The following is a 23366-nucleotide window of genomic DNA, read 5'->3' on the forward strand; positions in this document are numbered from 1 at the left end:
CACCTCTTCATGCCCAAATAAGAACGCCTCGACAGTTTCGCCACCTAGGCAAGATGAAAAGGCAGCGGACAGGCGTAAATTCTCCCAGTTTTTGAACGAAGTGACCTGCAGGGTGTTGAAAACTAACGGCGAGTCTCCTCAACAACTGCCCACGCCTCTTCATCCTGACAAACTTCTGCCAACGCCAGCAGTAACTCGGCTGCCCCTTTATCCCGACCCAATGAATCCTCCGCCACCATCTACATTGGCCACAAACTTGTGGTACAGTCCTACCAGCTGTAATCTTCACACCATCAGGGAATACGACTCCAAAGACCTGAAAAACTCCATCCACCAGTGGAGCAAGACACTTCCTAGCTGCAAAATCTTGGAGCCTGAGGAAGTGCTAAGGAAATTAAAGAGTGAAGGTCTCTCCAAACCAGAGCACCACGTAAAGATATGTACCAAGATCCAGACGCAGCCGACCACTGGGAGGTTTTATCTGGAGACAGACATTGACAGAGTGAGGCGGCTGGATGAGCTTGTCGCTAATGGCACCCTGGGGAGAGAAAAGAGCCCAAACAGTTTAGAGAAAGGAAAGGAGAGGGGAAACCGGATTCCATGGGAGAGAAACGGAGGATTGGGATCAGAGAAAGACAGGAAGGAAAGAGAGAAGAGAAAAGATTACTCCTGGGAGCGGGATCGAGGAGGAGAGAAAGGCAGACAAAGTGATAAAGAGAGAGAAAAACCTTCCTGGGAGCAAAACCAAAAGGCGGAAAAAGGCAGAGAAAAGGACAAGAAAGCGGGATTTCCAAGTTATGAGCAGCGATCGTGTCGGCCATGTCCGGTTTTCAGCTGGCCAGAAGGATTTCCTAGAGTCTCCTACAGGTCTGCGTCACTGCCCAGGCCTGTGAATATCTCTGTGAGTACGTCCGGATAACCGATCGATTGGTTTAAGATATCAGCGACTTCTGCCTGAAGTCGACACGTTTTAGTCAAGTTCAATCAAGTTTATTGGCACAGCACACATTGGCAAAAAGGTAATTCGAAATGTTTTACACCATGAAAATGTCAGAGGTGGGCTGAATACCCCAAATTGTACTCAAGAATAGCAATACTTCAAAATAAAATTACTCAGAACAAGTAAAACGTACAGAATAGTAAACATAATCCTAAAGGTAAAGTTACAAAGTAAGTAATTGAGTAGATTTAACCTCCAACTCTGGTCACCATTACAATTAGTCCAAATCATCAATACACATCAGATGCATTGATCAATATTACTAAGTTTTTTGGTCTGGATTTAAAGGAGCTCAGTGTTTCAGCTGTTTTGCAGTAGAGTTGGGGGCGTGGCTAGCAGCAATTTATTTGGATTTAAAGTGACAGAGGCCCTAAAAACGCTCATTCTGAAAGAAGCTCAGGAGTAAAATCTAATCACTTTGAGCAAAAACAATTAAATTAACATGTTTATTATCACTTATAGACCTTCAAACCATCAGGGAATACGACTCCAAAGGCCTGAAAGTGTTCAAGAAAGCTGAACACAAAATTTAGGGTCTGTTTTTAGTTTGTAATTAGGGTAAAATTATTAAAATGATTAACTCATACAGGAAAATATAAAATACAACGCAAAGTATTTGTATTTTTATAAACAACAGACTTTTATTGAAAGCCAACTTTGCTTTTCATTAAAATTAGCTTGTATTCTTTATTAAACTTGTCTAAATACAGCAAACATTTTGAAACAAAATGACCCAAAACATGTTCTTATTACTGAAAATAAATTTATTCCATTGAGCCCAAAAGAAACTCAAAATTATTTTTTTTTCAATCCAGCAAACATGCAGAATTAGGGCAGTAAAAAGTAGTTAATTTCTGCCAAACATTTCCAAAATTTCGAGAGTAATCTAAAAAGTTTTACATAAAAAAAAAAAAAAAAAAAAGGGAAATTTGGTGGGAAAGAAAACCAACTAATTTTTAGAACAATATCAGAAATGTTCTAAAAAAAAAAATACAAAATTCGAATGTAGAAAATTCCTGAAATTAATAAAATTTCAGAGTTTTTGGTGGAAATTTACTCCCATCTACAATTACCGTAATACACCGTCGTAAAAATCCCTTTCAAATTTTGGATCTAAAATAAATATTCTTCTTTATTAGATTCATTTAAGGTTGATTTTTTTTGGGAGTCAGCTACTTTGGCCCTTCTTGCAAACATTTGGACACCCCTGTTAAAAGCAAATAAAACATTCAGAGGTGATGAATGAGTTTTCTTCCACAGCTCGTTGCCTCCATTTTTCCAGGCTTGCCCCTGCAGAGGGAGGCTGGATGGAGGGATGGATGGAGGGGGGATGGAGGGTGGATGGAGGGGGGATGGAGGGGGGATTACTCTGCTGTCTCATTCAGTGGCTGTATGAGTCATCCTGCTGTATCATTCACTATGTTTGTAACACCCACACAGCAGCTCGGCTACACACGCTCTCCCCGCTCCCATAAACTGTATGTTCCCGCTGCGTACCTGTGACATTTATTAATACACCTTCCTGATTCCTCCACATTAAACCCCAGAGGCTGGCTGGACCCGTGCCTGCACACAAACACCTGCAACATTCTCCAAAAACACACAGAAGTGTGGTTTTATCATTCATATGTTGATTCTGCTCCAGAAATACCAAATATTTTAGCCTATACGCATCTTTGAGTCTTTCTTTTATGCATAATGGCCACAAACAAAACTTGCGTTCCTGTTTTTCTTGCTTTTATGAAATGTTGTATTCATGCAGGGTGTCACTTATAAGTCTTTACAATAGATGGCTGATAAATATCTGATTCATTCATTTACAAACACTTCATAAATCATCAATGACTGTTTATTATGCATTAATTAAGGAGACAAAATCTATCGGCTTCTTGAGCCAAATCTACCGCTATGCTAAACATTTAGCATTTCAAATATTGTGACTATAATATGTCACAATATGCATATAAAATATGCTAATTTAGCATATAATCTCCTTCCTTCTCATCTTTATTTAATGCAGTGCTTCTCAAATAGTGGGCGGGCCCCCTTTGGGGGGCGCGGTGCGATACCTGGGGGGGCGCGTGTGATCCTGGGGAACAGGCTTTTTTTTTGGCCGTACTAGTATAAAGTGTAATTGCGCACAGTAGGCGGCAGTGGCGCTCTCATTGTTACTTCTGTCACGTTTGCGACAGTGCAACATTTTACGACTTACAAGACAACAGGTTTGCCTTGGTTAGCAGTGTTACGTCAACAAAAAGCTCCGACTGCGTTCAGTCTATGGCGTCCGTTATTCAACAACCCCCAACATGAAAAAGTTTTTCACAGGGATGAAAAGAAAAGCGGAGAGAGACAAAGATAATGAGACAACAGAAAGTCAACCGAAAGCTAAGAAGAGGAAATACGACGAATCTTATTTAGCGCTTGGCTTCACTGTGACTACAGTTGGAGAAGAGGAAAGACCGGTGTGTTTGCTGTGTCTAAAAATGCTCGCAGCGGACAGCATGAAGCCAAATAAATTAGCGCGTCACTTAAATACGTTACATCCCAATCACGCCGATAAGCCGCTAGAGTTTTTTCAGCGAAAACGTGCTGAATATTGCCAACAGTCATCCCGCTTTGTGAAGGCTACTTCAGTAAACCATCGAGCGCTGCTAGCATCATATAAGGTGGCGTACCAAATTGCGCAGTGCAAAAAGCCCACACCATAGCAGAGGAGCTGATACTGCCTGCAGCAGTAGACATGGATTTATTTATTTTTAATTTCAGGCATTGATGCACTTAAAATCTTTTCTGTTGCAGACTTAAAACACGATTTAATAAAGTTATTCTTTGTAAGTTTGACCATATGTCTTTCTTTTTTTCTTTAATGTTAATGAAAAAATGTTATGCAGAGATGGATAGTCACGGTGGGGAGTGGGGGGCGCGAATAGTTTTCTTCTTGCTAGGGGGGGCATAACGGAAAATAATTGAGAAGCACTGATTTAATGTATGATAAACAGTTATTAGTAGGGATGGATGGTATATCGGTACTAACATCGGTATCGGCCGATATTTCTCATATTTTAAAATATCGGTTTGGTAAATAAAACCGGATTATTTTTATCTTCTTGCCTTCAGTTATGTATCAAAATTGGTGAAATATGTAAAATATTGGTAAATATTGGTAATTGGCTATAACAGCAATATTAAAATGGTATATCGGCCCAAATTTTCAGATCAGTTCATCTTCAGTTATTAATGATTTATAAAGCATTCATAGGTTAATTAATTACAGTTCTTTATTTATTAGCTATAGGGTTTTAGATACAACCTTGGATCAGTGTTGTTTACCGTTTCACTTATTTTCCTTTAATTATTTTTTTTTTCTGCGTTTCTGATAAGTAAATAAACCGTAATCGATCACCTTTGGGTACTTTCTCTGCATCTGCAGTACAGCATAAACATATCGTTTCTTCTGCTCTGTTCCCTCCCTCTTCTGTAAAATAATGGATATATTTGTTTGGTGAGGCGCAGAGACCCTTTAAACAGCAGATAAGAGGTGCAGCAGCAGATAAATCTGCCTGATAAATGCACGCAATCATTTCATCCCGTTTTCTCCTCCTCCTCCTCCCAGGAATCTGATGGAGAGATGCGGCACGACAAGAGGTAAGCCACTTCCACTTCTACCTCCGCCCTCCTCCCTCCATCACTCCCACAACTCCTCCTCCTCCATTCAATTCGCGGCTCTGCCCCTCTCTCCGTTTTCTCCTCTCCCTCTCCGCCGAGTCTCCAGTCAGAATTGGAGGAGTCCTTTTTTTTTCTGAATGCAATAAGCTCCGAGGAGGGATCCACAGACACATGATTTTTGTGATCTTATCTTTCCAAAAATGAGGCGAAAAGCTGCTAAGCGGTAAGGCTGAGATCCGGACATGACTGAGTGTAGTTGCTGTGTCACATAATGATGGTTTGGAGCGCGGTTCTTCTGCTGTCCATGTGTTGCATAGTCACAGAGCGCCTGCAGAGACGCAAGCGGTGCTACGATGACGGGAGGATGGGGAGTAAATTGAATTTAACTGCTTGTCAGTCACTGCAGCAAAAACAGCTGACAGTTAGTTTCACTTGCAGCAAATTTGCGCTTATTTATTCAATTATTCAATTATTTATCATCTGTTGTCATTGGGATTTTATTAGCGAGTGAATGATGAGGCGCCAAGTGTATCTCACAGCCCTCAATTAGCTGCTGTATTGACGGGGAAGGTGATATCAGAGGGCCAATTACAGCTGAACAAGCAGATCATGAGGAAGAAAAAAACTACAAAAGTTCCTCTCATTATGACCAACTCCTCACCTGCTGCAGACTAAATAAATATTTAGTTCAAAACTGTGGCATTTGGGTGTGAATGAGAGCTAAATATCTAGTTTTCAAAGCTTGTAAGTTTGTAAGAGAAATATATAACTTGGTAAAATATTTAGTCTGCATCTAAATATTTAGAATGTGAAACTTGCTAACTAAATATTTAGTTTGAAATTGTGGCATTTGTGATTAGTTTGGAGATAAATATCTAGTTTTTAAACTGAAAACAGCTTGTAAGTTTGTAAACTAAAAAATTAGTTTAAATTGTGAGAAAAATATTTACCTTGGTAAATAAATGTTTAGTTTAAAATTGTGGTAGTTATCTATGGATAAGAACTAAATATTTAGTAACTAGATATTTAGTTTGTAAGAGAAATATTTAACTTGATAACTAAATATTTGGTTTCCGTCTAAATATTTAGATTGTAAACAAAATCTTAAGCTTGCTAATTAAATATCTAGTTTGAAACTGTGGCTAAATGTTTAGTTTGGTAAGGAGATATTTAATTTTTAAGCAAAATATTTAGTTTGTAGGTGAAATTTTAGCTTGCTAATTAAATATTGTTTGAAATTGTGGTAGTTTATATTAATTCATGTTTTTTTGTGATATTTTCTTTCAAACTTCAAAAACGTAAAAAGTTACTAAATATTGTTGTCTAGTTTCTAGTGCAATTATCTTAGTTCACTTGAAATAAAGCAAAACTAAATTACTCAGCAAGATACAGTAGCTTGTTTAAGTCAATAATTATTAAATACCAATTAAAAACAGACTAGCTATGTTGATTTTTTTCCTCTTGTAAAATGGAAAATGTTTTCTATGTATTGTTTTCAAACTGTCCTCCATTTTTAAAATCTCTGATTTGGTGTTTTTAGTTCATTATTGGTCAATAAATGGCAAACAGCTGATCAATTTTAAGGAAGTATTAACATAAAACAATCTCCATTATGTTGATGAAAAGTTAGTTATAACTTAGTTTTGTGTTATTTAAAGTGTACTGAGAAATTGAGACGACTTTGCTTGTTATTTACAAATATGTTGTTTTTATAACCTATTACAAACTCAAATTCTAAAATATATAAAAAAAAAATACTTCACTAATACCAAAGGGAAATTAAATATAAATTATTAGTCAGTTATTGTGGAAAGATTCCTCGCAGCAGTTTGTAGTACAGCGAATCTGAAGAAGCCTCTGACTGAAGACACTCCGTTTTCCTAAAGTTTTCCCGTCACATATAATAGAATGTAAAACAGTTTAAATGGTTTTAAAACTTCTGTAAGACAGTAAACAGGTAAAGGAGCTTATTGAGACATTAAATCTCCATAAAATGTTTTACCTGCTTTATTAAAACACCTGTAAGACGTCACAAACCCAGGGTTTGAGGAACCTGCCTCAGTGTCTCTGTTTATCCGTCTGCAGGCTTTCGCTAAGCCAGGCACGTAGCCCACAGCAGCAGATGCTCTGTGAAGTCTCCCTTCAGGTTCGCCTGGAGCAGTTTACCACCTCCTTGCTCTTTCATTCTCCTGCCTAATTATTTCCAAGACAGGAAGATCAGAGATTTACTTCTGTTGCATCCGAAACGGGTTTCTGAACGACCCGCGTTGGAGAAAACTCCACAGATTTTGGATGTTTTTGTTTCTTCAGCGTGTGAGAGAAAGTGCACCGGTGTTTGAATTTTTTAAAATTATTTTTATTTTGACTTGTCGTTCAGTCGTCAGTCCAGCAGCTGTTCTTGATTATCACTATTGTAAAAGTTACACTGTAAAAATATTAATAATAATTTGGTCTGTTTAGCCTGTCAAAGAAGAAATGTGTCCATTTTCAAATGTAATTGTTTGAGCTCAAAACTAACTAACCAGATTTACGTCTGAAATTTAATTTCATACTAAATATTTAGTTTTAAAATCAAACATTTAGTTTGGAAATTGAACATTTAGTTTGGAGATTAAATATTTAATAAAGAAGTTAATTAGTTCCCAAATAAATATTTAATTTGGAGCTGATATTTAGTTTTCCAACTAAATATTTAGTACCAAAATACTTATTTTCCAACCTAAATATTTTATTCAGACCTAAATATTTAGTTTGTATCTAAATATTTAGCTTTAAGGTAAATTTTATACATATTAAATATTCAGTTTGAAATGAAATATTTACTATCCAAGCTGAGCATTTAATTTCCAAACTAAATATGTAGCTTAATCTGTTATAAACCAGCTAAATCTTAGTCCTGTTTCACTAAATATCACTTCCTGTAAGCTGCCTGCTGAGGTCAAAGGGTCGGGGATTAACTGGAAGGACGCTTCGGGTCAGTTTAGAAACAATCAGAACCAAAACAGTTAAGAACCTTACAATCCTAAAACAACGTGTTGAAAAAATAAGATTAGTGAATTTAGAGTTTTTTTTAAAGCTGCCATGTTTTTATCCATCAAGCAAACTTACTGTAAACTAGAACCACGACCCGGCTCTTTGAACCTCTCCTTCAGGTAATTCAAAAACAGAAACTGATTTGCTCACACTTTGAATTTAAAGCGGAAACATCCAGGAAGAGTCGTTTGTCTCTTCTTTTTCCTGCAGGTTATGAAAAGGCTGAAAAGCTGCTACTGTCTGCAGCAAATGAACAAAATAAAAAATATATGTTTCATTAGTGCTTTCTCTGATTAAACATTTAAAAAAGAGGCTGTTTTTAGGAAAAATTCATCAAGTTTGTTTTGTTGTTCAGATCTTAACTTGACCTGATGAATAAGCATGGTTAGAAATGTTTATTTTGATTTAATTGTGACTTTTGATTGTCTAATTCTGTTAGTTTTAATTGGTTGTTTAGTGGGTTTAAATATGATTTTGTTTCAGCTCTATTTTATTAGTCATAGTGGTTGTTTTAGTTTTACATACTTTGGTTAATTTTTAGGTGGATAATTCAAAGAGGTCAACGTATTGTGATTATCTATTGATCAACAGAAGATACTATTTTTTAAAAATGCATTGAATGATTGTTTAATTGGCTGCTGATTAGTTTAATTAGCTGACTGCTTATAAGGGGGGAAATAATTTAATGAAAGGCTAATAAATAAATCAATGAACACAAAACAAATGTTATTATATCCATAATTTCTGTATGTTTTAGTCAGCTTTATAAAAGCATGACAGTTAGTCTCAGTCTTTCCTTAATTTCATTTTATAAATGTCAGTTTTGTCAATTTTTTTATTTACATTTTCTACATTAAGCTTGTGAATAAATTAGTTCAGTCAGTTTTATTTTGAAGTTTTCGAGGGAAGCTTTAACTTCCTGTCTCAGAAAAGTTTTTCCGAGTATTCTTGGTCTAGTTTCTAGTGCTGATATCTTTGTACACTTGAAATAAGACAAAACTAACAAGTGACTTTTCAGCAAGATATAGGAGCTTCTTTTAAGTCAATATCTAAACATCTATTATGACTTATTGACTTAAAACAAGCTTTTGTTTTTCGCTGAAAAGTTTCAGGTATTTGCACTAAACCAAAAACACTTGGTGAAAGTTTGTGTCTTTGCTGTCTGGTTTCTGAATGACAAAACCACAACAAAGCAAGTCTCTTCCAATATATACAGTGAAAAATAGCAGCTGACCAAACGTGCTGGAGCTCCACTTGGGTTGTTAGGTAACAGTGCAGAGCCCATGTTACAATAAAAATAAAAATCAAACTTTTTCATCAATATTTTTAAGTTATTTCCTTAAAACAAGCTCCTAATTCTTCCTCATAGTTTCTTTATGTACAATCGGTTTAATCACATGGATCTGTTCCTCATGCATGTGGAGAAACATTCATAAAACGTTGTGCTCATACAGTCGGTCGTCTTACTTTGAATTCTCTCTCCACCTTTTTCTGCCAAATACAACAGTGCTAATTATCACCTAATGACTCAAAGAAAATGGAAAAAAAATATCAAAATAATCAAAGAGTTGATAAATTTACTTCTTTGAGCAAAAACCTGCATGAAAAACATCAGAACAAGACAAAGATAAATGCGTAAAGTCAGGAGTTGTCCTGCTGTGACTCCCGCTGTGGCTTCCAGCTGCGCTCTGACCTACTCTAAAACGGCATTAAATAATCTTGCAACAGACGTCAAAAACAACCAAAAACTACTTTTCCACATGTTTGCATGTGTTTGTATGCAGGAGCTAAGATCATTATCAAGTCCAGCTAATTGATACCGATGTTTTATCTTATATGGATGTAAAAGCCACAATTATTTACTGTTATTTGTGCAACTTTTTAAATATTTTGTTTTACCCTCTTTTAGACCCGACTGGCCGGAGCGGAGCAGGGATTATGCAAACCTCTTGATGCTTGTTTAAAAGACATATTTCATAATTTTTACAACTCCAGCCGTGTTCAAGATAATTATATACGATTCCATTTCTAAAATTAGGAATTTTTAAAAACATTTTTATATTTAATATAAATATCTCCATAGAACCACAAAATTTGTGAATTTGATTGCAACAAATTACAAAAACCATTGAAAAATCCAACCTGGATATTCAGAAACTAAAGGCTTTAGTTGTTACAAATAATCGAAATTGAAAAATTCCTAATAAATATTTCAAAATGTGTCATTTTGATTCCAAAAATAAATAAATAAACCACAACACATTTAAAAAGCCCTGGAGGATAATCCATCATCTATATAAAGGGCTCTCCAGAAATGATTTTAAAATCAACTGGAAGGCTTAATTTGAACCTTTTAACATTTTTAGATTCCAAGAAGTTGTGATATTTGAACATAAAGTTTTCCTCTTTGTAGTTTATGAGCCTGAGTTTTTGATCAGCTCTCCTTCCAAAGTCTTGATATTGCACATCAGTTGCAGTAGTTCCCTCAAGGCAGCAAATCTGGTTGATTAATCACCGTTGTTGCTCCAGAGATTTAATCCCTAGCCGTGTTTTTCTGACATGAACGGGAGACAAACGTGTTTCTGGAGGGAAGATGCGTTTTGGTGAGGCGGCTGCAGCTCAGGAGGAAGAGCGGCTTTTCGATCGCTTCCATCCCAAGAGTCCCAAATCTAAATGCCGAAACATTGGTGGGTAAAAAAAACAAACCGTGCGTTGCCTCAGGTGCAAACATCGCTGCTGTGCATGTGCAGTAATTAAAAGGAAACTTTTTTAAAGGTGCTGGGGACAAGGGTGGGCATTTATCATATAGTTCGTCATTTGCCGTGATCAATTTCTTATCAAAATAAGAATTTAGATTTATTATTTCCACAATAAATTCAAATTAAGGCTGTTTAAAAGCTTCCAAAACTGTCTGTATTGTCAATATTTATAGTTTTAGCATTTTCTCCAGTGTGTCTTCAATAAAAACATGAACAATCATCAATAAATTTGAAAATACAAACACTTCATTATGTGGCTGGTGTCCTAAAGAGCATCCAACTTCAACATGTTTTTACTCAAGTAAAAGTAAAAAGTCTCCTGATTGACAGGTTGAATTAATCATTTAATTTTTAAAAATTCACCATAAGAAGGACCAAAATATAAAATTAAGTAATACAAGACCAAAATGAAAATAAATCACATGAGTAACAAAACTGGGCAAAATTATTTTCTTTCGATAAAAATGTAGAAAACTTTAAGAGAAACTGCAGGTGTTTCTTTGTCTGGTGACATTTTGGTTAAAATGTTTGTTTTTCATTCAGTTGGTAAAAATCCAGAAGTTTTACTCAAATAAGATTAGAAATATTTTATAATATAATTATTCTACTAAAAGTAAAATGTACAGCGAAGCAAAAATACTCCTAAATCACTCCCAGTTTACCACAATTCCTACAGCAAACGCACAGATATTATAGCGTAACATGGTAAGCTAGCAGAGTTAGCAATGGCGTCATTTAGCACAGCGTTAGCTTATGCTAACTGACGAATCATGTTCTTGCCGAGCAACAATACCAAACATAGAACATGTAGGGGGCGTTTTCATGATCAAAATGTAGTTTTCTTTAATTACAACCACATAAATGATTGCAGCCAACAAACAGGCAGCTCCAGTTATCCTTCTTGCAGTAATAAGATGCTTAACTATTTACTACAGAAGCTGATGTATGAGTAGAGAGGAGATGGCACTGTGGTCATTAAAGTTTAATGCCCTTACTTGGCCTCTGTGAGCGGCGTACGTTGCAGGAAGCAACTCCCATACTGTAGCTTGTTCCCAGTAAATCAACATGAAAACATACGTTGGCTGTCAGAGATCTTTATGTGTTTTCTCTGGCTCCTCTTCCAGAATTAAGCAGCAGGTGAGGCCATTATTGAGAAAAACAGAGCAAAAGCAAAGGATGTCATTTTAATCGTGTCATTTTAATTGTATCATTTCAACGATGTTGTGTTTTACAGCCTTACAGCCATTTATTGTAGCCCCTGAAGAGTACGCTGTCAAATAACCGAGACAAGTTGGAAGGCATTTCAGATTAATGGGTTTACTCATACTTTCATCTGCACTACAAATTTGTCTGAAATCCTGTGAGGAATGCTGACGAAAGGAAATAGTGATTGATTTTCAAATCTTTTGCTGTCAAAATTTGTTCCATTTGCCAAAACAACACCTCAAACACAATAATCTGTTTGTCTCTTAGAGAGTTGTGTCATTGAAGGTGATCTATTATACTTCTCAGAACAGGTTAGGACGCGTCTATGGACCATAAAAACATTTTCATTACATTTATTGCACAACACCATTCTTGGATGATGAGGCCACGGCAACCCCAACTTAATGTTTACACGCCCTCTTGACTAATAAAAGAAAAGACTCCTCCAATGGGCAAACAGATGCGCAATTATACACTTTAAAAAGCAGAAGTAGAGCCTCCTGCACAACCTACAAGAATGCAGCAAATGGTTTCGGATGATAAGTCAATAACAAACCATTGTACAGCGCATGCGATGGTAAAACCAGCTGACCAAATGTGCTGAAACTCAGCTTCAGTTGCTAGGTGACGGGCGGAACTCAGCTCCGGTTGCTAGGTAACAGGCGGAACTCAGCTCCGGTTGCTAGGTAACAGATGGAACTCAGCTCCGGTTGCTAGGTGACAGGTGGAACTCAGCTCCGGTTGCTAGGTGACAGGTGGAACTCAGCTCCGGTTGCTAGGTAACAGGCGGAACTCAGCTCCGGTTGCTAGGTAACAGGCGGAACTCAGCTCCGGTTGCTAGGTAACAGGCGGAACTCAGCTCCGGTTGCTAGGTGACAGGTGGAACTCAGCTCCGGTTGCTAGGTAACAGGCGGAACTCAGCTCCGGTTGCTAGGTAACAGGCGGAACTCAGCTCCGGTTGCTAGGACAGCCTGGGCTTCATTTGAGTTTCTACATTCTGAAGATTTTTTAACCTTGTTATTTTCCAGAGAGTAAACAACGTTAAGTTATGGTCATAAAACTATCTAGGTGCTCGTTTTTGTATTTTCTTAAATGCTTGGGCTATTTTTAGAAGCAGCAGAAACCCAAATGGACAAACAAAAACATTCAAACTGTGAATTTTGCATAATAGGTCCCCTTTAAGGCCCTCACTGTACCCAGCAGGACAGGAGTAATTGTTTGCATGTGAGCACACAACAATTCAGGAACTACTCCTGTCCCTTTTTTGTGCTTCTTTCCTGCTACTAGTAGATAAGAAAACAACCATAGCAACAATATTAACCACGCTTCCAGAAACAGCCATTGTTCCTTAAGCCAATGCTGAGAGGCAATTAAAAACAGTAAGAGTAGTCCTGGCATTAGAAGTGGCAGCCAGCAACAAAGCATTTATTATGGCCTATTGTTGAACTGCTAGCCTGTCTGCTCTGATAAAACATGCGAAAACATGCATAAAACAATTTCTCGGTCTGTTTTGAAGCTGTACCTCTTTGGCTCTTGAGAACACCGCTTAAATATTAAAAGCCATGGAATGTGTCAAAATGTTCTTGTGAGTGTCCCTTTCCAATCGTCTGCGTTGAGACAGAAAAGAGCATCTAAAAGACGGAGATGTCATCAGCGTATATCTGTTGCATGATGCCTGAGAGAGTGCAGTGATAGAAATGATAAAAAAGAGACAGTGAAATAATGACTTCTGGTTTGATTTTCTAATAAGGATGGCAGATTTATGCATGAATGTTTTATTTAAACATATCAAACGAGATGTTGGCATTTTTGTGTAATAAACTAGAGCCGTACGCTGCAAAAAACTAAATCTTACCAAGTAATTTTGGTGTAGTTTCGAGCGTAAATATCTTAGCACACTTAAAATAAGGCAAAACTAACTTACAAGTGACTTTTCACAAGTTTTAATTTGTTAAAGTTTCACCAACTTTTAACAAATTAAATAAAAGCTGAAGTAACATTTTCTATTATAAGAAAATTACAATACATTTTTAATAATCTTATTTTTCTGATTAAAAATAAGACGTTTCCATCTGCACCTGAGATGGATCGGACGCATTTTTATCATGCTTGAACTGCAGTTGGGGGTCTGCAGAAAAATCACTCCGAGGGCCACAAACGGCCCCTGCGCCGCTCTTTGGACACCCCTGCAATAAAGGGAGACTAAAAACAATAATGAAAGCAGTTCTGGTGTTTTTTCCTTTCGTCTGGTGTCTTCAGCTTTACTTATTACACTTTATAAGCACAACCCTTTGGTAAGCCAACCGTATGCGTCTCACTTTGCAGTAATTAAACTGTCGTTTTCATGACGAACACAGTTTGAGAAATTCTCCTTTAAAATCTTGAATAAATCTGTGTTAGCTACAAGTGTTAGAAATTATTTTAAGCCGCTAAAGCTATGAAATCACGAGTTAGCCTCTCGATGGTTAGATAACCTTCCCTACAACCATCTTCACAGCAGCTTTGAGAAAACATAATTTTAGTTTATCAAACCCTGTTAAATTATAGAAGACATGCGGCCTTCAGTTGGTTCTGAACTGCATTCATTTTTGACAGCCATTGTGGAGCAGAGCTGCTCGCAATCCTCTTAACTAAAGTGGATTTTGTCCATTCGAAAGAGCAGAGTTATTGTTCATTTGGACATTTCATCACAGGGCATTGCTCGGAAATGTGTGTGTTTTTGCACCGATCGCTGCAAGTCTCAGCAAATCTGATTTAATAAAGAGAGATGTGCAGCTCATAATTGCAAGTGACAGGTTATTAAGTTGTTACAGCGTGGGAGATACAAGTTCAAGCCCCAGGAGATTAGCTGTAGTGTGTAAAATAAATGAATGCAACTGCTCAGACTCTTCCAGCACATGTTGATTTTGAACTTTTTTAGATAGAAGTATCTCCAAAATTGCTTAAAAATTAAAGATCTGCCGACACAAAGACATAAGAATTAAGAGCTAGCCTTATGCCAAGTGGTTTTTCACTTCACTCAAGATTCGCCGCTTAGCTTTTAGATATTCTCATGTTTTTTTAGCTCATGTAAATTTAGTTTACTGACCAAATAAATCTGCTCTCCACTGAGTTTGTCTTGTGCATCAACCTCTACTGCTGCTGTGAAAGAGAGCTGCAAGCGATCCACTGAAGAAAGACGATTATTATCAATTTTAAGGAATTTTTTCTTCTTTGTCTTACGTTGCACCACTCAAAAATGCATGTTTGCACTTAACGAGCCTTAATCTGGCCTTAATGAAGAGAAATGTTCACCTCACGCATCAAAATGGCGAGTTATTACGTTTTTACAGTGGAGGAGATCCAAGTTCAAATACCAGCACTGGTTCTGCAAAGCACAAAATAAGCTAATACTATCAGCCAGATGATGACACAGCAACATTATGACCATGAATGTATTTAAAACAAAAATTATTTTTTGGAATTTGGTGAAATTTTGCTTTATTTTCTTTTTCTTTTGGACAGTTATGATGCGTAACCATCTCAACAAAGTGTTTGTCGTTGTTTTTTAACTTTAAACAGCTGAATTAGCATCTCAAAGTCTTAAATAACTCCTGAACTATGACCTCACATTAAGAGCAAGGCTTCATAGGTTCAAAGAGCAGAGAAAGAAGCATGAAGTTCAAACCACCAAGTATCAAATCCTCTACTCCAGCATCTCTCTAAGAACACAAACAGATTTAAAACGTAGCGTCAAAAACAAACGAGGTGGATCAGCAGTGTTTGGCAAAGGCTGCTGGTATCATCCAGGACATGTTACTGTGGAATATCATCATCCCTGGTGCCTGAAAATTTAGCAGTTAGCATGTCGTGTTAGCATCTTCAGTCAGAGGCTTCTTGAGGTTTGTTGCGAGATTGACTGCTACCAGACATCAACATCCACATTGACTCTTTGAATAAACAGTTAAAATAACATTTATCTCCCTTCTGGATGGCATCATTCAATTGAATTGAAGACAAATGCCAAAAACCATCCATCATATTGCAAAAGCCAGAGTCCCCAAAAATTTAGAACTATAATATATTTTCATGTTGGAGCAAGTAAATACTAAAGCAAGAGTAAAAAAAGTATTTAGTAAAAAGTCTAAATGATCAAATTATCAGTCATCTAATATTTAAAAATTACACCAGACGGACCAAAATATAAAGTTAAGAGGAAATTTCGGTATCTTAAAGGAGCAAAATGACAATAAAAACTGCAGCTGTGTGTCTGTCTGGTGAAATTTTGGTTAAAATATGTTTGTTTTTCATTCAGTGAGTAGAAAAACCAGAAAATTACTCCTGTAAAGGTAATTGAGTAAATGTAACCAGTTGCTACATCATCTTATTACACTATATGTTAATTTATTTGCTTAGCATTTAGATTTTCTTTCTATGCGTTTTCAGTTTTTCTCGTTTCTTTTAAAATACCAAAGATGTATATCTTTAAAAATGACGTAAGCAATTCTCTTAACTAAAACAGATGCTCTACATTTGGAGAAGCAATTTCTTTTCTGCCTCTGCTAACATCATGTCATCTTGCAAATGCATGTTTGCACTGATAGCAACAAGTCTCCAGAAATCTGGCTAGATGGAGAGAGGCGTGCTCCTCACGCTCACAAGTGACAGGTTATTAGGTTCCTACGATCCAAGTTCAGGCAGAGGAAGCAGAAACCCACATGCATTAATCATAACTGATTTATTGAGAAATAACCTCAGAGGGCAGCTGGTCAATTTCTCTGTGCCCCACAGCGTACTGTGGTTTGCTGCTGCTGCATTAACATCCTCACAGGAAGACAAATTGTTTACCAATTCATTTTAAAAGTGAACATAAGACAAAAATGTTATATTTAGTTTTCATATCTTTTAAACAGGTGATGAAAGATGTTAGAAAATAAGTTAAAATCTTTAATAGAAAGTGCAAATTTCAACATCATCTATTTTTTCTTTATTTGCTGAATTTATGCAATTGATCCTCCAGCTCCAATCCGTCATACTCTGCAGACTCATGTTCTGAATGCAGATAAAATCAGTTTTTCTCTGCAAAGAATAAAATGTGCTGCTGAGTCTGTGAGACTTCAAAGCTGTTTTTCTCTGCTCTCTTGCCAGGGTCATCACAGATAGCCGGCAACTATCTGGCTCCCCAGGCAAGACTTAAAGCTTTGACTATTGGTATGCGGTTAGAATTCAAACCTCGGTTCAGCATTCAGTCGAGCAGCAACAACAGCAGCAGAAGTAACAGCCGCACACACATGCAAGCTGAGGCAGAGCGAAAACTATGAAAAAGATATATATTGGCAAAACAGCCCTGAAAAGCCAGAGAAATGGATGCAAACATCCAAAACGAAGGTAAGAAAAATCGGCTTTGACCGTCGTTTAAACTTCAAACATTGTTCTCATTGTTCATCTCCACATCTTCTATTATCCACCATCTGCTTCCAGTTAAACAAACCATTAATCTGATCATGGTGCTTTCTCTAACTGAAAAAGTGAGAAATCCAATGAAGTTAGGGTCATATACAGCGGCGCCCCTAAAGGGGGGGATAAGGGGAACCATGACCACAACTGTGAAAAAAAACTGCTATTTTGCTGATTCTGCTTTGTTGTGTTTTCAACTGATTGTTTTGATCTTGTGAAGGTCTGACATAAACCTAAACCAAACAGGCAAAGATAGCATGTGAAGCTAACATGTGATGCTAACATGTGAAGCCAACAGGCAGAGCTAACAGCTATTTTGCTGATTCTGCGTTGTTGTGTTTTCAACTGATTGTGTTGTTTTGCAAACATTTGAAATAAACCTAAACCTAACATGTTAAGCTAACAGGCAAGGCTAGCAGGTGAAGCTAGCTAACAGGTGAATATAAATATTTCGCTGATTCTACTTTGTTGTCTTTCCATTTGTTTTTTGTTTTTTGAAGGTCTGAAATAAACTTCAGCCAATATGAAGAAGTTTAATAATAAGCTAATATGTTTCTTTCAGACCTTTTCTTGCAAAGCTAAGTGCTTTGCAACAAATAGTTGATTTTGCTTAGCTGTTTTTCTATATGATTATTTGTTCTTGTGAAGGTCTAAAATAAACCAAAACCTAATATATATATATTACCATTGACCAGGTTTTACCAGTAAAACCTGGTCAATGGGACGTGACCAGGAAAACATGCCAAACAAAATAATTAAATCATCTTAAAAAACATAAAGCCAACATGTGAAACTAACAGGCAAAGCTAACATGTGATGCTAACAGGTGAAGCTAACAGTTATTTTGCTGACTCTGAATTGTTGTCGTTCCATCTGATTGTTTTATTCTTACAAAGGTCTGACATAAACCTAAAGTTAGCAGGCGAGGCTAACGTGTGAAGCTAACACTTGAAGTTAACAGGTGATGCTAACTGTTGTTTTGCTGATTCTGCATCGTTTTCTTTCCATCTGGCAGTTTTGTTGAAAGTCTGAAATAAAGTTGAAGCACTTTGAATTGCCTTTATGCTGAAAATGTGCTACATAAATAAAATTACCTCACCTTACCGAACAGGTGAAGCTAATGTGAAGCTAACCGAAGCTCTTAGTTGGCTGTGCAGAAACTTTGAGATGTTGTGACTCAAATATCCATCAGTTCAGCTAAAAGTGAAAAATGATGCAACACTGGGTCTTCAGTTAGTGTGTTTCTATTGTAAATTCTTAAATTTTTCTTCCGTTTTACCATCTAGCTAAAAGTAGAAGCACAGAAAGCTTCTGTTCTACACGTTTAGACATCTTTATGACTCACCAATATTGTGTCTGTGGCAAAAATCCGGTCCTCTACATTCTGAGATTGGATTAGGCCGATGTGTAATGAAATTCACTGCTACACCAATGGGAGATTGGGAGATGTTTGTCCTGGTCATGCTGCCTCACTCTGAGTGGAACATTTTTAGTATTCTTCCTCCATCCATCTCCTCCTTCACATCTCTCTAAACCCAAACTGAGTTACATTTCATCTATACTTCACTCCCTCTGCCGTTTTCTCTCTGTTGTGACGATGAGATTCTCCTAACCGGCCCCTAACATCTGTTCAGCTCTTTCCACGACCACAAGGACGACCTCCGCAAGCGTCTGTCGTACACCACACACAAACTAGAGATGGTGGAGACAGAGTTTGACTCCACCCGGCAGTACCTGGAGACGGAGCTGCGGCGCGCCCAGGAGGAGCTGGAGAAATTCACAGAGAAGCTGCGCAGGTGAGTGTATGATAACTAAATCATGTCAAATTACTGCTTGGTAGCACAAACAACATGCTTCTGTTTTAGGCCCTATTTACTGATGAAAATGTGTTTGTTCTCTACATTTACATGAAACCACCGAATGTTTTCTCTGACACAGTTTGAGAACGGGTTCCACAGTGCAATGGTTCTGAAACGTATCAGTGTTTGTTGTCTTGTAAGCAGAATAAATAGATCTTTTCTGTCAGGCAATCCCTAGCTCATGCGTAGTATGATGTACAACATAGCTGCTTCCAACAAACCACAGAAGAAGAAACTACTGACTGCTGGTATGGCCTCACATTCCTGCCAAAATCTGAATGCTTGTTTTTTATTTAGATATTTGTTAAAACTATTTATGTCATAGTTTGCTATGAGATAAAAAAAAAATCTGTGAAAAAAATCTAATTCCTGCAAGTTCTCCCTGAGATACTGAAGAAATGTACTGACTACAAAACAACCAATCAGAGCCAGGAGGAGGGTTTTAGTACTGTCAATCATCCTCGTGTACTCCCTTAACTTAGAGTTACAGGAAAACCGTTTACCACCTGTTGTCAGTGGCTATACTAACTAGTCTGAGAAGTCATAACATGCTACACTAGCTGCAGAAAAGAGAAAGGAAAGAGATTATGAGTGGTGATTGACAGCGCTAAGACCCGCCTCTTGGCTCTGATTGGTTGTTTATAGTTAGCACTGGGAAAAGACAATTTAGACAAATATGTAAAACTTTTCTGTTTAGTTTAAACAGAAAATATGCTCAATATTAATAATAATACACATCTTCAAACAAGTCGTTGTCAATGTTCTTAAGTCTTATTTTAATCATAACATATTTATTTTTACCATTGTTTTACCAGTAAAACCTGGTCAATGGGACGTGACCAGGAAAACATGCCAAACAAAATAATTAAATCATCATAAAAAACATAAATGCAATAATTTGAAAAGAGGTTTTAAAAACACCAGTTATGATTTTGATTTAAACTATTTCTAGGAAGAGTTTTAAATCAGTTTCAATGACTTTTGCTAATTATTCCATAACCAAGGAGCAAGAAAAAGCTTTTATATTTTTTATTTCACTCCTGACTGGAGACATGTTTCCCAAGGCAGCCTCTTAAATAAATCATGATTTTTGCCACAAGAGCAAAGCAAAATGTTCAGCTTGAAATCAGAATAAAAATAAAATCTGAGAGGAGACCGTTACACCTTTACAGGACATGATGTAGCATAATGTAGCTTATTAAATTAGATTAAAGTTATTAATACTCCTCTCAATCTTATGATCTCTAATCACTCTGCAGGATTAAATCTTGACCTTTGCATTAAGCAAATTAGCACTAAAAATGTACTTTAGTTAATGATTTTATCAAAAATCTGGTAAATCAGTTTAATTTTATTATTAATCACATTAAGAGCTGGAGCGCAGCGAAGCATTTTCTGTCTCTTTAGAAATTTCTTTTGTGTTTGCCCTGGGTGTTATTACAATCAAGGACTTAAACATGTAATAATTACACAAAAGATTTGACTGATTACTGTTTTTAAAGTTTTCACAAAATAAGCTTCTTCATACAGGAGAAGTTTTGACAGATTATTTGTTAAAATTCTTTGATTTCTAATTTGAAGTATTAGAAAAAGCAGCTAAATTAGGTGACAGGTAAAACTTTAGAGTTAATAGATGATAAAAAATGAAAAGGTATTTTTCCACCAATGTGTTAGGAAGCAATTTAAATTTTTTGTCCAGGTTGTGGAATTTTAATGCCTTTAAAAGATTTATGTGACGTTGAAAAGAGTGCCAATTACGCAAAATTCACATTTTTTATTTTTTTGTACTTTCATCTTAGTGATGAGTTAACAGAAAATGAGTTGTTTCAAAAACTTCCAGAATAAGCAGGTATTCCTAAAACAGACAGGCAGAACTGAACAGACTAAAATCTTGTTATCCAAGATTAATTTTGTACAAAAAAAGTAAAAACAACGTTTTGTCTCGCCCATAGATCTGTCCTAACCTGTTCAAGGAAGCCTAATAGATCACCTGTAAGCTTTGAGTTCATTTCCCAGCTTGGTAAATAAACTTTGGAGCAACAAGATTAAAAGCACCAGGATAGTGAAACAGTTTAATGTTTTCTGCAGCCAGTGAAAATCAAAAACCTGCTCTCTCAACAAACGTTCCCATTTTGGCAAAAACAAGGGAGAACGCAGATAAAAACTGTATGAAAAATGTTCAGTCCCTATTTATTATTGACTTTTAAACTCTAGAACAGTTCTAGTTAGCTGATCTCTTGTGCCGCCCTCAGCATTAACTCTGAAGATGACAGATTTTATTTCTCCTGGCTTTACTTTGTTATGTCCAATTATAATCTTTATTCTGCCTCTAACACTCCTGAGTTTTATGGCTTGTTTTGTTTATGGTCTCCTGCGCCCACACTCTCCAGAACTGCCCGCTTAATGGAGCCATAAACGGCAGTTTATATAAAACACATGAGTTAATATTATAATATGTGCTGAATAAAAAGGCGAGGTAGTAAAAGAAATGCTTCATCTGTAACTATTGTTTAATAGGAATATTGAAGCCAAGCCAGGGAGAAAAAAGGCAGCACACAAGCAGAAAACAAAACCTTTTACTTACTTAAATGTGGTTGTAACTGGGCAGAAAGAATCTCCTGTAGCTGTCTGTGTTACAGCAGATCAATAAAAGCCTCTGATTTGTAGCAATCAAGTCTCAAAAAGCCAAAATTTGGGTTGAATATCTTGAACTTTTGCACAATAATCTCCAGAGGTTTAAAACAGTTTCTATTATATTAAAGTGATGCATGGATGACATTAAAAAGCTTTAAAAACAACAACTATATCACATAGAAGCTGTGTTTCCATTGACCATATAGTTGTGCAATTTGGAATTTAGAAAATAAATATTCTTAATGGAAACACGCAAATTTAGAAAAAAAATGTTTTTGCGCTTTATGAACTCAAAATTAGTTCATGTCGCAAAACGGAAACAGATTTTTTGCATCACATTGATCATGTGATCAACGACCGGATGTTACTACTGGCAGAAACACCAAAAAAGACGACAGGACGCAGCTGGAGGATTATGGCGCAGCTCGTTTTTTAATGTAGAAGTCCAGAAATTTGATGACCACATTTTTACTCACTGGTTCTGATTTGTCATCAGCAGTTTAGAAACTAAAAATATATATTTTTTCCTATCTGTGAATGCACCATACCTATCAAGTGGCACTAACGACGCTTCTTTTTCCAGCGGAAGAAAACTCAATGTTAGATATTTTCTGTATCAGAGGAAGAACAGCATAGACAGGGACATATATATCTTTCTTTTGTTGAGAGAAAATGTTGAAATTTGAGATTCCAAATCACCCAAAAAAATCTCACAGATAATTATTATTTTATACAAATCTTTTTATGAATGTTTTAGTTCAGATTTTTCTTTTTCTTTATCGATTTCTCTGTTTTCTTTGGGGTTTTTCAGGATCCAAAGTAGTTACTCGTCTCTTCAGAGGATCAACCAGGATTTAGAGGACAAGATGTGCAGGACGGTAGGAAAACCTGATATTTTATAACGTAGATCTCAACTTATTTAACTTTAGAAAACATTTCTGTCCAAAGGTGCAATCAAAATCTATTGATTATATATTTAATAGATTGGTTTTGACACAGTTTTCATATCTGAAATGTTCATCTTCAAAAATAATATACATTATTTTGATATCATGTGCTGAATTTTATTCAAATGGAATATAAATTTAAATTTGTAAACATAAGTTCATTGGAAATTCATGTGTTTTCTTGAGAAAATACCTCAATATTACGCCATTTTGAATGTGTGTTGTGTTGTTTTTCTGGTATTTTCAGTGAAAAAAGTTTTTTTAGAATAATTTTGAAAGGCACATCAAACATATCCGTCTATGTTGGGCTGGAATTACTTCAGTCAAAAACATTAAATTGTCCAGTTACCAGGAAACCAGGAAAGTGTTCAGGTTACAGTTGCCTTGGCTGCTTTTCTTTCCTGATGTTTTATGATTATTACGCTCACAGATTTAGCATATCTGCAGCTACATCACCACATTTTGTCTCTAAACTGTCTGAAAATCCCAGTAAATCATCAGTTTATAATGACTCACATTTAGAGGCCCAACTCTGCCAAGTGATTGGCTGATTAGTCATTGTGTAGAAATTTGGGGCAATAAATACAAAACTACAAAAAAGAGCAACAGGTTGGTAGAAGTTGCTATCTGCTGGTCTAATTGAACATAATTGGGAATTAGAACATTTTTATCAAATTTTCAGGTGTTTTGGTTCGATTGGGGATCAAAATTGCAACATTTGTTACATTTCCAGCTGCTGCAGTTCACCGTAAGTCAAACCAACCAAACCAATTGAAAAAGCTGTTCTCCTCCTCGACTGTGGGGGCGCTGCACCAAAAACTACTGA

General features: G+C 36.4%; 1 protein-coding gene across 2 annotated transcripts in view; it reads left to right on the top strand.

The window, feature by feature from the left end:
• Positions 1 to 356: 356 nt before the first annotated feature.
• LOC129374709 (brain-enriched guanylate kinase-associated protein) overlaps positions 357 to 23366 on the top strand; it is a 40903-nt gene continuing 17893 nt past the window's right edge. Inside the window, exons 1-4 of one of the 2 annotated variants that reach the window (XM_055053280.1) lie at positions 357 to 901; positions 4614 to 4645; positions 18735 to 18896; positions 22405 to 22471. In XM_055053280.1, coding sequence (XP_054909255.1) covers positions 4629 to 4645; positions 18735 to 18896; positions 22405 to 22471 — 246 coding nt within the window. In that variant the 5' untranslated portion in view covers positions 357 to 901; positions 4614 to 4628. Of the gene's footprint in view, positions 902 to 4613; positions 4646 to 4816; positions 4890 to 16791; positions 17032 to 18734; positions 18897 to 22404; positions 22472 to 23366 lie in introns of those variants that run through there. The other variant, XM_055053279.1, reaches the window with a different exon arrangement.

The sequence above is a fragment of the Poeciliopsis prolifica genome, unplaced genomic scaffold (genome assembly GCF_027474105.1).
Source record: "Poeciliopsis prolifica strain line A6 unplaced genomic scaffold, Auburn_PproV2 SCAFFOLD037, whole genome shotgun sequence".
NCBI classification, from domain to species: domain Eukaryota; kingdom Metazoa; phylum Chordata; class Actinopteri; order Cyprinodontiformes; family Poeciliidae; genus Poeciliopsis; species Poeciliopsis prolifica.